The following is a 14,640-nucleotide window of genomic DNA, read 5'->3' as shown; positions in this document are numbered from 1 at the left end:
TATCTAAGCCCAAATAACTGCATTTCACATTAGACGTGATACTGTGGACTGACCTTTATTTACAGTATTCAGTTTACTTTCATACAGAGTACATATGTTTTGTTACAATGCTAGAACTGCTCTTGTTGCTGAGTAATTTCATTGATATACAGTATGTGTGTTTAATACATTTTCTAAAGAGAAATTAGCATTTGTTAAGGTCAGCCATACAGTATTCAGTGGTGGATTCAGGGTGGGGCGGCAGTTGGCCTAGCTTCCCCCTCTCCCCTTTAAATTTATAATCATAAAAAATTGGAAAAAAAGAAAATTATATTGAAATGGTGGGGCTGATGTGGGGGACCCTCCATCTATGAGAGTTTCTCTCTGGGCCTCCTCTATTTCAAATTACTGGACGCAGGGTTCCCGGAACGCCACCCTCAGCGGCGAGTGCGAAGCACAACTCAGGGTCAAAAGTGGATCGTGAAATTTGGATATGGTTTCGTAGTCAGATTTGCGAGAAAAACTTCAGCTGCACGTATTTCACGACTGAGACGTCAGTGGGAGCTGTAATTTGTATGGCAAGGAGATTGTGCAACCCTTCATTCGTATTAAGGGAATTTACGCCCAGAAACTTAGTTATTAATATTTTGATTATAATAGAAAATATTCATTTTTTAGTGACGTCACACTCACATTAGTTAGCGTGCATACGTCATAAGCTAGATACGTCACCTTTTCCTGGTAAAGCAAACTTTCCTGGCGTGCTTTTTTCATGGATAAACAAACACCACTGCTTTGCACATGGATGCCTTGCCCAAGCCAGGGCTACAAGAGCGGCATTGTTAGCATTGTATAATACTTAAACAAGGTACCTCTGCAGATGAATTATTCTTAGTTATTTTTTTTCTTATTTTAATTTATTTCTTCCGAAAGTGTGCTCTCTATCACATATAATTCCACTGTCTTAGTTAGGCCTAGGCCTAGTCTTATGCCTCAGGTGTCCCCCGCTACACAGTACGGTACATCAGCAGCCCCTCCTCCATACAGTACAGATATTTGCTAGGTAACAACTGATTGCACCTTCCTTCCCAGGTGTTCATGTAACATTGACATAATTGTTAGCTAACCAGTTGTGTGTATTTCTTTGTGAAAATGAGTACCGCGGCGTACTCATTTTCACAAAGCATTTGCATCCCCTCTTGGAAAGAGAGATTCGAAGTAATTGTCTCCATATCTTCACTAATTAAATTAATCACCGTAATTTAGCTTACACTTATGAATTTAGGGAGCACTTAAAATGTGAAATAATCATTTCACTACCAGACAAACTCTTATTCATTCATTAGGCCTACATAATAGTTTCATATTGCTGTTCTATATACTCCAACGTCGCTGAAACCGAAAGGTCCACTGATTAATCTCAGATAAGAAAGTATAATACATACTCCAAGTTTTGAAATACACGCCATCGTGTTGGGATTCAATATTTCGACATTAATTATGTCATCATCAGGAATGAAAAATTATCCATATTAGCAAGCTTATATGCACTAGTACCAAAAGTGTTTAACCAATCAAAACATTACCTCTAGTAGGTGGCATAGCAGTGATTTAAACAAAAGATCAAAGCATTCTTACTCTAATGATCAAAGATACCTACAAAAACAAAGAAAGCTCTTTTGAAGCTCTGAGCCCATTGTTAAGCAAAGGGTGTAGTCTACGTATAGCGAACGCTTCTTTAAACAATAGGATAGACCAGTTTCGGGAGCTGTCAATAATGTTAGTACTAGAAAATATTAAACCTAATTTATTACTTACATTACAGACAACATTATCATTTTCAAGTATACCCTGTAATCCTAAAACATATTGGAATGCCTCACAGTTTTTAACATGATCAAATATAACACTATCAGATCGTGAAGAATGTTCTTTAAGTCTAGTTAAAAGCACCTATCTGTTTTACCAATATAATCACTATTGCAGCCTGGACATTTAAAATGATAGACAACAGAACTTCTTTACTCCTTAGGTGTTTGATCCTTAGTAGATATAAAATGAGAAACATTTTTATACTGCCATAAAGTTATGAATTTTACCTCTTTAATTAAGTGTTTCTTTACCTTATTTAAACATCTACGTAAAATGAACTCACCTGGTTTTCCTAGATAAGGCAATCTAACCCAAATCTTAATTATGCTATCGTCAGTAGGCCTATGTATACATTTAGGTTCATTTAATTTCTTAAGTACATTATTAACAACTTTTAAAGGGTACCCATTCCAAGACATAAACTTCCTGATGTTACTAAGCTCTGTGTGAAGTTTATCAGGAGTACACAATCTGTGGGCCCTAGAAACTAAACTACGAATCCAGGAGATCTTATGGTTCCATGGAGCAAAGCTATCATAATGGACATATTGACCTGTATGTGTATTTTTACGATATATACTCATGCTTCCTACACTGTTGTTAAATTGTAAATCAAGAAAGTGTACTGTGTCACTGTTTTGAAATGATTCAAAAGTAAACTTTATCTGTCTATGAAAAGCATTGAAGTAGCTTAGAATTTGCGGGAAATCATTGGGCTTAGCTAATACTAGCGTGTCGTCAACAAAACGAGTATAAAACTTAATAGTACCTGATTCAATAAGTTTAGGAACAATAGACTCTTCTAGTTCAGTCATTAAAATATTAGCTAAAACTGGGCCAAGAAGCGAACCCATTGAGACACCATCAGTTTGTTTATAAAATTCGTTATTACACGTAAATATAGTTTTAGTACAGCAATCTCTAAGTAGTTTCCTTAGCGAATTTTTCTTAAGGTTAGTAGATATCAGTTTCTTATTGTAAACCCTATCAAGAATTATATTAATTAACTTTAGTAAGGGGAACATTTGTAAACAGAGATTCAACGTCAAAAGATACAAATCGGTAACCTAAATTATATAAATTGTTTGGTATAGCTTTAATGCGGTCAGCAGCATCAAAAGAATCTTTAAGGACAAAGTCATTAACCGTTAGAGGGCCTAATAAGTTTTATAAGAACTTAGCTACTCAATAATAAAAAGTACCAGTCGTGTCAATAATAGGTCTTAGAGGTGGAATATTATCAAAATCTTTATGTAATTTAGGTAGTCCATGAGCTCTAGCCGGCATGGTTGATACTGGACGAATTTCTTTGTATTCAATTTCAGTTAGTTCATTTCTATTAAATAGTGTCCGGAGGTAGGCTGGCGCATGGTAACAACCATCTGACTGCAGACCACTGGCGCACGGTAACAACCAACTGACTGCAGACCATTTCCGATCACACATTACTCTCCATAACACAGCACCCTCTAGTTCCGTCACCTCTGAATCTCCCATTGGTACTGTAGAAACCTAGAAAACCTCTATATTCATTCATAGTATTCATTAGCGAGGTCAAGCAATTAGGAAGCTCATGGAGTCCGAGAGAGGACAGAAGATTAATTTAAGAGCATTGAAAGTGCCACATGATCAGTGCTTTAATGTATAACCCACCCTTGTAAATTATAGATTTATTATATATTATTAACTGTATAATTATATAATTTCATTACAGTTTGATCTGAATGATACGCACAATGAGTTGATGATCCACTGGGCTGGTGAGAACAGCGACATGATTGTGGTTGTTACGCGAGACCAAAGGCCAAACTATGAATCAACCAGTAATGCATATTTCTCATGGGATTACGGAAAAACTTTTAGTAGTGTTGGACAATACATGACGCTATACAATGGCAGCAGAGCCACCATAGACCGCTTTTATCATAGCCCGGCTGACAATCAGAGGGTAAGCCTTTTCTTACAAAAATTTTTTTTGTAGTTAAAATGAGCAATATTTAGTAAGGTAAAATAGTTTTTGTATGTTATTTACTGAGGCAATATTATTTTTAGTAGTTGAAAAATGGTGTCCTGCTGAAAAAATGGGAACTGTTAATGACAAATAGATTTTTGAAAATTTAAATACTGGTAAAAGGTGGGAAAGTGGTGTCTACACTTTCAAAATTTCTTGGACAAAAAAAAACTATTGTATGCCCATACAATACAATACAGGAGGGGGGTAGATCTCTACATAGTTTCTATCCCTCCGCCATTAGGGCATTGAACAAGTCACTAGTTTGAATTTTCGTGTTTTATGTTTGTTTTTGTTAAGGAACCAGATCAAATTTCATTGTATGTGTATTGTACATGTACAATTTTGTAAAAATGTTGCCTTTGACCTATTTTGGTGAATATCTCAATATGATTTCACCAACGATGCGTCTCATTTCGTGGTGAGACCTCACATGACAAATGAATCTATTGAGTATTGAGTATATATATAGTCATGATGTGCCTGTATAGGGCCTTGATGTGATTTCGTCATGACCATGTTTTTGTCATTAGACAGGGTTTTAGAAATATTAGGTGTGCAATACAGTATATTAAAATGTTGATTTCATCTGGAGCTTGGGCTAAGGCATTCATAATGACAGCCACAGGTGAGCAACAGGAGAAATGATTGTTTGAATCCAAGAAGATTTAAACAAGGTTATACACTAGGCATCTCCCCTGTAGAATGTACAGAATTAATGTGGTATACAGTAGGAAGCTATAGTATTAAACTCAACATTTCAGTGATGGGACAGAAACAGAGCTGAAAAGTGTGTAGCACAAGCTTACTTCATTAACAAACTTTAGTTTTAGTTATGTCTTGTGATTCATCACATTGAATTTCAGACCTGTTTTGAATTTAAATACTACAACAATGAATATAATTTAATTTGAAGTAATTGTGGTTTTATACTAGTACAAATTTCAGTATTTGGAAGCGTTTGTTTTTTTTTAATTATTATTTTTATTCTGTATAAAAATCACATTTAAGTTTAATAATTTCTATGCTCAAGTTAATTATTTGTATTTTGGTGTTGATTTTAAAACGATTTTTATTGGTTTTTGGTCATTTTCAGGAGAAAATACATCTTTTACTTGTTATGAATGATAATTATTATCTTCATTTATTTCTAATTGTTATTTAAATTTTGTTTTGAATGTTAGAAACATTTTGGTAAATCTGATATGGCATTCAAAAGTAGAAATAATCTAATAATTATCAAATGTATACATTGATTTTTTTTCTTTGTAATTATAGAAAGAGACATACATGTATTATAGTTTTTATATTAAATGTTTGAATATGGTTTTTTTTCTTTTTCTTTAGTACATTTTCACAGATATACTGCACAATTTTGTGTTTATTACTGAAGATGGAGGCAGATCGTTTCACAGACATCATTTGAATTTTAGGCCGACAGACATAACCATGCATGCTGATGATCCCAACTTAGTACTTGCTATGGACAAAAATGATTATCAGAAAAGAGTAAGGGAATTTGTTAGTTGATAGTTTTTAAATTTAAAATCTCATATACAGTACTGTACGGCTGTCTCGGCTAACAATGTAACTCATATTTCTTTTGATTTTGAGGTAATATCATTTGGGAGGTATATAAACACTTTTGATTAGCTGTGAAAATTTCAGGTCTCAACAATGAGTCCTTTCAGAGATAGCATCACTTTAAGCAAAAAATCTAGTGATTTTCCTTGGTAAAAAAACGTAACTGTAAGATTAGAGGGCAAAACAACGTATCTACGATGAAGATACGTTGTTTTGCTTTGGAATGGAAATTAGAAATTGTTTTGAGCTGATAGAGTTTGACACGGCAAAATCAACCGGTTGATGATGACAACGACAACGACGACATATGCACAAGCCAGATAATGCATATGACTGCCCTATACATAATAAATTAAAAAAGTATATTGCATTGTACCGTGCCTGACGTTTGCGAGGTAAAGCATTGTTGTGAATTTCCTTTATAACTTTGCAGTAAACCAATGGTTGTAATTAAAATTTGACATATAATCAAGATGTCTAAGAACATATAGTCACTGCAGAATTTTCAATTTGTTGCCAAGTTGCAAACATCCAAAATTTAAATACTGTTTTTCTTAGAAAGTGAAAATTTATGTTGTTTTGCCATGGAACAGCCGTGTAGGGTAGGGGAAGGGGATGTGTAGGTTAGAGGAAGGGGATGGAATGATGGCAGTTTGGCTTTACTGAACAGAAAATGTGGCAAAGACAAGCCAAACCAGTCACTCGTCGCAAATCGTGTTTCAGAGAAAATGGCCAAAACATGCTGGAATGTCAAATTTTTAAAAATCTATTTTATTGCACTAAACTAATTTTTACATATCTATCCATCATTCTATGCTGTTATTTTCCCCATTTTCAATGTTAAAGCAACACATTTTAAGGATTTGATGATAGTTTCTGCATGAGAAATGCCTGAAATCATAAACTTTGAAGGCTGATTTCTCATATATTGTTCTTTAAACAGCTGTATGTTTAAACGCTTGTAACTTCAAAAGGAAATGTCTGACTTAAATGTCCGATTTGAATGATTTTTTTACCATTTTATAGCTATTATTTTACTCTCTAACACTGTATTAATAACTCAAAATCGATTTTTGCGACAAGTGACTGGTTTGGCTTGTCTTTGCCACAAATGTTTTGAATTTTAGCATGGAATAAACATACAGGACAATCTCTACAGTTTCTTGAATTTCACTGGAGTATTTTTTATTTTTATTATGAAAAAATGAATAATCGTAATATAATAATAATTTTAATTAGTTGTTATTGTAATTTGGAATTTTTGAAAAATAAGGTAACTTAATTTAGTTCCAGACTTTTGTTGCTATTGAATGCTTAGAAGTAAAGTAAGTTTTATGTTTATTTAAAAAGAAAGAATTCATTTACAATAAGAACTAATTGAAATTATCAGCACTGGAATACCTCAAATATTTTTTGACAATAATAATGATAAGATTAAGTAAAATGTTAAAACAACTTTATTTCAATGATAATCAACAAACTGCATTCACAATTTCCTTCTTCTCGACAATGAACAATTTATTATTTGTTTCCCATTATTATTAGCTTTGGAAATCCCAGAATTTTGGTCACGTATGGACAGTGATGCAGTCAAACGTGAAGAGTTACTGGTGGTAAGTCGCTGCAAAATTAAAAGATTGAAACTCTGTATGAAGCCCCCAAGTGCTAAATTTTATATATACAGTTAAACCCCTGATTTACTTAACACTCATCCACCTTACAGTTAATTGTGCGGTTATAAACAGATGATGATGATTCAACAGGCCTGGCAAAAAATGTATGTGACACTGATCATGATGATTATTTTTTTATAAATTGCCTCTTGCACCAAATAGAATGTTGTCAAAACTATATATATCCCAAGAGTGGTGGTCTGGAGGGAGTTAAATGTAGAAATTTCCTTTGAACAACAGGTATAATAATAATAATAATAATAATAATAATATAGAGATTTATGCTGCGCTTTTTCTCAAGGGATGCAAGGCAATTTTTTATTTTTACCATTGGATCCACAATTTGGCAAACCGTCACAAAGAGCAACATAGAAAGTGATTAATTTTGTTATTGACATTCTGGTCCACCTCCAGAAAACATTTTTAATTGTCTTGCTTTGTGTTTCTGTTTTTTGAATATTGTATTGTCGATCAAGTGTGAAATACATGAAATGAAAAACCTTGCATTTCTAGTTGTGCTTGCAATTTAATGCTGATACAAAATATCTAATACATTTAATGTCACATCAACCTACCGTACCAGGTACCAATTTATACACTTGGGTGGAGAGAGACAAATGTAGGTAAAGTGCCTTGCGTTAGGACACTAGTGAAATTCAAAGCGAAGGTTCAAACCATTGACCTCAAGGTTGAGAGAACAAAATGCAACCGCTGGAAATAAATGTGGAAGGGACGTTTTTCTTGAACCCATATATCAGACTCATTCAATATTTTTTTTTTAAATATTAGGAAACTACTATACAGTAATTGATTTTGAACAGTTTCTTTATATTGTGAATCGCTCGCTGTACTTGTTTAGGCGAGACTTTTTGTTATATCTTGTTTCGCAAACTTATTATTTTAAAGATCGTCAGAGGGAGGCAGGAAAAAGTAAAAATAAATTTTTTTTTTCTCATTTAGCAAAAAGTTTTGCCAAAAACATCCATATGGAGGAGAAAATAAAAATAGAAAATCATATTAGTGAATGTAAACAGTGTAGTATGTATTGGGTTGGTTAAATGCTTTAAATTTACATAACTAAGAAGAAATATACATATCTTATTTTAGGAGATTTAATAATAATAATAAATATAAAGAAAAACTTATATGTTTTTTCCAAAATTGCCATTTTTTTCGTGGAAGCGGGTGCTGTCATTGGCCAAAAATTAAATTGTATTTTCATTTGAAATCATCATCATTGGTGGGCAGCGGGTTACTAAACAAGGGATATACTCAAGTACATTACCCAGTAAAGGTTATGACTGTGTCCATTGAAAAGCAAGGATCTTAACCACTAAGCTACAGTTTCATACTATTGTCATTTTTTTAAAATAAATTTGCATGCTAAGAATTCTACACAATGGGTCAGCATTAATAATGAAGACATCAAATTTCAGGAAATAAGCTATTTAAAGCTAATCCTGATATTCAACATACAAGGTGAAGTATTACGATAACATTTTAAAATGACAATTACTAAATAGAGATAGATTAAATTACTTGGCAAATATTTATACAAATTTGAAATTTGTACCTTGAATTAAATTTTGCTGATTAGGTTTTAGAGTACATTGTGTTTCTTAGAATATACTGGCAAGGAAGGAAGGAAGGAATCTCATGAAAATCAGGATCTTATAGTCAAATATAAGTGCAGTCCAATCTATAGTGCAGTTCAGACTTTCCTGAAGGCCACCTCCCTCTCCAGGGTAATAATCAGCAGTTTTATTAAAAAGACCATGAACACCAAATTGGCTGAGGTGGGACCTCAGGAGAAGAATGTGTAAGAAGACACCCATCAAACTCCTTTAAAACACTGGAGTAGATGGGATGCGCCCCCGTACAAAACTTACACAGCCCCCAGGGTAGTAGGGCCCAAGTGGCCTTAACCAGGGCCTCAAGCCTCTTTATAAACGCCATTGAATGCTGGGTTTTACTATATTGTTAGAAAGTAACATAAAAAAATGATAATATACCAATAACTTTTATTGACATCAGTTTACAATCATGATACAGTCAAAATACAGGTTTCCCTGTATTAAATTCCTCTTCAATTAAAGACCACATCCAATTATAGACCACTTTTCTGTGGTCCTAAATTAACAAATGTCTTTTATTTTTGTTATATAAAATTAGAAACCAAAGCTGCTAAAGACCATGGAAACGCCAATCCCAAAAGTGGTTCTTATTTGGAGGGAGACCTGTACCTAAATTACACAAATTATGAGCATGTCAAACTGATAAAAAAAAACAAACCTCTGAAATCTTCATGTTAGTACAACACTAATCAAATTAAACTATGTGTTTTTTTTTTAATTCAGGGGCGTGAAAGATTTTGATAAAATTGATACAATATATGTGGAGCGTATTGAGAGTAATGGGGTCACAAATGTCTTGAAGTCTGAAGATTATTTTGATAACGACTTTTTAATTGAAGTGATCATGGAGGGAGTTGAAGATTTTGAGATCAAAAATAATTACATGTTTGCAACAAAGGTGAGCCTTTATTTATATTTCTATTTAGTAATTATTTTTAAATTATATTTTTATCATTTCAATTTTAAATAATTTGCAAGTAAAGTTACTGTTAGGTAAAATCCATAAAAGACCTAAATAGATCAGGTGATCCAAAGGGACAAATGAAACAATTCAACCATAGCTGATATAGAGACTTTTTGTTATGAAAATCGTGAATTGACTAACACCAATTTCAAGAATGTATATTATATAGCAGGGGCTATTCAAAGACGGGAGTGGAAAGATGCAGGCGGCCTGAGTCTCACTAGATTTTTGAAAAAAAAAAAGAGAAAAAATATCATTTGAACTACCTCTTAATAATAATAATATGGATTTATACCACGCATTTTGCCAAGGGATGCAAGGCCCTGGCAATGTTTTTATTATTACTTCTGGTCATTGGATCTATAATTTGGCAAGCCTGCACAAAGTGCAAATGCCAGGGGGCCTGAGTTCCACTAGATTTTTGAAAAAAAGGAAGAAGAAAAAAAATGAAAATTACAGTATATTTTTAGCTATCTAGAGATGCCAGTAGACATAAAATTTTGATCAATATCCCCAAAGTATGGTTAGGCTAAGGTAGTCTGGAACTTCCATTCGTAAAATTCTCACCCTGAATTGAAATTCCTGGATCCTGCATTACAAGAACTTAATTTAAATGTTGAATTTTATTATATGTAGTAGTGTTGTTAGATATTCCAACATTTCAAGGATATTCATCTTTTTACAGTTAACTGGTCACGGTGGTATAGAATTAATGTAATGTAGTCAGTTATGCATGACTAATTTTCCAATCAATCATTTTTCTAATAATTGTTTACCAGTATGGTGGTTCAGGTGCATTGTGGGTAATTGATTTCAGATAATAATATGCAATCATGTTGGTTCTAAACTAATTACAGAATATATGATAAAAAATATATACTGTCATTTTTAAACTGACAAAATCTATATTTTAAAATATGTAATACTGTATACTTTTACAATATAAATAATTTATATTTGTTTTGTTTAGAAAATCCCACATGGCCTACAGGTATGAACCTAAAACTCTTTGATTAGTGTTTGTGCCATTGATACTCTTCTGGATTTTCCCATTATGACATGTTTTCTCACTTTGGTGTTGCTTGATATGTAATGTATTGATAATATACTTGTAATAATATAATTATATAATATTTAATCATATAATTTAATAATCATAATCATATAACAATCTTTAATTATAAAATCTCCTATAATTTTTAGTTTTATATTTCTCCAATGTTACTATTTACTTTTGTTCTGATTTTACTCAATCCTTCTTGTCCATACATATCCTCTTTTGATTTATGAAATTGAACATGTATTAAAACTGTAAATTACTATATATTTTTTTATCTATTTCAGTTAATTTATTACTTAACATTCAATGATAACATTTTTTTTAGTTTTTTTTGTTTTTGTTTTTCCATTGTAATTGATATTCATTATAAGAAACCTTTTACTTATTGATGATAAAATACTAATAATAATAATAATAATAATTTAAACTGAGTTATATAAGTTTTTGGTTTGGCATTGTTATCTATTATTTATTTATTTATTTAAAACTTATTTATTAAGGATACATTTTCAGGCTGATATTGAAAACTTTTTTTACCAATGGTCCTCCAAATTAATTACAATAAAAATAAGTTCAAAAAGACTGTCCACATACAATACAGTTAAGATTATACAGAAAAATATAACAGATTTTTAAAAGTCACATATTAAACAAGCCTCCAAGCTGGGTTATTTGCATTATTATTTTATTTAAATTGTTTAAAATTATTGACTTTAGTTTATTTTTAGTTTATCATTGTTATTATTATTTAAATACTTTTCATAGTTATATTATGAGTTATGCTAATACAGTGTAGCATAATTTATGCTTGGAATATATATATAAGGCCACCAGGAAGTAGTGTATTTCGTGACATTATGCACAGTCTTAGATTAAATATCGTTCTGTGTGCTCTGTAGTGTAAACACCATTCACATTAACAAAAGATTCATTTCATGGAATTGCTAACCGTATTCACGCCCATATTATTATGAATACATTAATGAGATGTTTCTTATCAAACAAATAATTGATCACTCAGTGGATTTATAAGGTGCATAATACAGATGTCTCTATGCCAATAATAGTGCCAGATTCAATAATTAGATAGATTTGATAATTTCTCAACAGCACTTATATTGAAGACGGTGAAATAAATCAACAAAAATGATTTTGTCAGTGATTTTTCGTTTTCAAGTTGACCTGGAAATTGTAGCATGAGGTCGTATCGTCTTGGCCATAGCATGACCTTATGCAAATGCCTCCTATAATAGTGCAACAGTTTCAGTTGCCATATTTTTAAGTGCAACTTTATAATGTTTATGCTTTCTGCAAGAGTTGTATGTTGAGTTATGAAAGAATGAAATTCAATATTATTATTGCTTATTTTGTTAAAATATAAGTTACAGTAAGTTTATTAGGTTTCAATTGAAAATCTCTTGTATTGATTCTCATCAATAAGGTTGTCATCCACTTAAATACCATAAAATCTCGAATTGAAGCCCTGGGCTTTTTCTTCTTTTTTTGCAAACTTTTCAAGATGGGCTTTTTTTCGAGACTACTTCTTCAAAGTAGAGAGGGGGGAACTTCTTTTCAAAATGAATGCTGTAAATTTTGTGAATTTCTGCTATAGAACAATTGACTAAGGCCACTATATAACATCAATCTGTATCATGGATTATATTTAACCGACATTAAATCACCTAAAATACTGTATAAACCAAGCTTGTATTAAATTTATTTTGTTTTCTAAAATTCATGTAGAGTGTATGTACTGTACTATCTTGAAATGAAGCCTATGCTATCTTGAAAAGAAGCCCTTGGGCTTCTTTTTGAGATGGGCTTCTTTTCGAGTGTAATTTTGCAAACTAAAAAGAGGGGAGCAATTCTAGATGGGTTTCATCTCAAGATTAAGCCCACTTGGCTTTAATTTGAGGTTTTACTGTAGTATATTTCAAGAGAATACAATCATAACACACAGTAACCCTCTCCTTCCTCTCATATGTTTGTACTTTTGTGAAAATGATGTAAATCAATAGTTCCTAAATGAGGTTTAAATATATAAAGCACTGTCCAGGCTATCAAATTTTATTTGACAATAAACTAGTGTATGCCCATCTCATGATGTACCCATAAACTGTGTGGTGTGATGTCGTCATGTGATGTCGTCATGACCGTAATAAAACATAAATTTGATAGTCTGACCTAGACTGTAAATATAATATACTGTACCCTGTTTTAATTAGTACTAGAATATTAAAACCCTTTACTTGTCATGGGCCAATATGCCAATAATTTAATTATTCCAATCTGCAGTATGTGCTTGTGATTTAAATTCTGATGATTTGGAGCTGTGGGTATCTCATGAGCGACAGCCATTTTCAAAGGCCACATTCCCAACAACAAAGTCACTTCTTGTGAGTATACTTAGAGGATGCTTGTTCAATATAGAAATTTAAATTGTGATTAATAACAGATAAATTTATTGTGATGATAATAATAATGCCAAATATTTATATAGCACCAATTCCAAATTGAATGATCAAAGGCGCTGAGCGTTATTATCCCTGGTCACTGGATAACATACAATGGTAAACAATAAAAAGACATTTGACTGCAATGACAACTAGATCCAAGGACAGATTAATTTGTCCCTAACCATCCTGTGCTTTCTGCAGAAAGTTTGTGAGTTGCGCCATTTGGTGATGCTAGATTTTAGCTGATTTTCTCTCTCCGCACCTCTTCAATTTGATGTTGTTTTTTAATGTTTTTTTGCTGAAAGGTTTCAAATAAATAAGTAAATTTACCACACATATTTTTGATTTTGTGTAATGTCAGTGGGGGTAGCAGGAGCTTAAGCCCCCCTTCCCATCAGACAGGTCAAGCTTTACCCCACTGGCCAAAGCTCATCGGGCAGTCAGAACCAAAATAAAAAGAAAAAATAGGCCTGAGGAAATGAAATGCATATTTATTGAGTTGAATTTGAGAGTGTAGTAACAATTGTATTTTATCAATTTTTCAAGTCTGATAGTGCCATTTCCGACCATTCAGAGGGCCCTTGGATGGTGATGCGTGCCATAAGACGGCCCCCCCTCCCGTCAGACAGCTTAGCTCCCCCAGATAATATATCCCACTGGTTTAGAGGTGGGGTGTTTGAAACCCTTAGAAAATGCTTGTGTATTTAGCTAATATACTTTATCCACCTAGTCTCTTTTTAACCAGGATATATACTGTTACCTTTTAAGAAAAAATATAGAAATAGTATATTTGAAAGAAAAGCTATCTTAAGAATCACATTGGTCCAGAGAATTCAGAATTACACTGAGCTGTGTCAACTTCAATTATAGGCTGTAAAGTATTTTTTACTATGGAACTTCTACATGTAATGTATTTGAATAATGTGTATGTGCCTTGATATAGGTTCTAGCTCTAATGAAGTAAAATATAAAATGCTATATTTTTACTAACAATAAGTGACGATTTTTACCTACTTATTTTAAATACCTTTGTTTCACCTTATAGAATTTTTACATAGCTGATGCATCCGAAGACCAGGTGTTTGTTTGCGTCAACCATGATAACTATGCAACTAACTTGTATATATCCGAGTTCCAAGGCACTAGATACGCTTTGTCGCTAGAGAATATTGTTTATTACAGTCCTGAAGGCCCAGGCAAAGATTCCTGGTTACGGTTAGTATAGGAACAAGTATAAGCCATGGGCGTAGGCTTGGTAGGTGCAGAATGTGGTCGCATTCCCCCTAACCCTAACCCGCATCCTCCTAACCCTCACCCCCAACCCCCGCAATGGCAGCAAATTTGTTCCACCGAGTGAGGGTTAACATACTAAAAATGACCATTACGTTTTCATCAGAATAGGAAGTT

The 14,640-nt window shown here is 32.7% G+C and overlaps 1 protein-coding gene across 1 annotated transcript in view; it reads left to right on the top strand.

The window, feature by feature from the left end:
- The first annotated feature begins 3,546 nt into the window (after positions 1 to 3,546).
- LOC117103702 (sortilin-related receptor-like) overlaps positions 3,547 to 14,640 on the top strand; it is a 57,879-nt gene continuing 46,785 nt past the window's right edge. Inside the window, exons 1-8 of the mRNA XM_033244308.1 lie at positions 3,547 to 3,799; positions 5,210 to 5,371; positions 6,992 to 7,059; positions 9,477 to 9,651; positions 10,688 to 10,708; positions 12,093 to 12,096; positions 13,073 to 13,173; positions 14,279 to 14,448. Of these exons, the coding sequence (XP_033100199.1) occupies positions 3,596 to 3,799; positions 5,210 to 5,371; positions 6,992 to 7,059; positions 9,477 to 9,651; positions 10,688 to 10,708; positions 12,093 to 12,096; positions 13,073 to 13,173; positions 14,279 to 14,448 (905 nt within the window). The 5' untranslated portion in view covers positions 3,547 to 3,595. The remainder of the gene's footprint in view (positions 3,800 to 5,209; positions 5,372 to 6,991; positions 7,060 to 9,476; positions 9,652 to 10,687; positions 10,709 to 12,092; positions 12,097 to 13,072; positions 13,174 to 14,278; positions 14,449 to 14,640) is intronic.

This window comes from Anneissia japonica, unplaced genomic scaffold, assembly GCF_011630105.1.
Source record: "Anneissia japonica isolate Jap-2015-1 unplaced genomic scaffold, ASM1163010v1 scaffold288058_len748972_cov163, whole genome shotgun sequence".
NCBI lineage: Eukaryota > Metazoa > Echinodermata > Crinoidea > Comatulida > Comatulidae > Anneissia > Anneissia japonica.
Note: the sequence above shows the minus strand (reverse complement) of the source record. Positions and strands in the feature narration are given on the sequence as shown.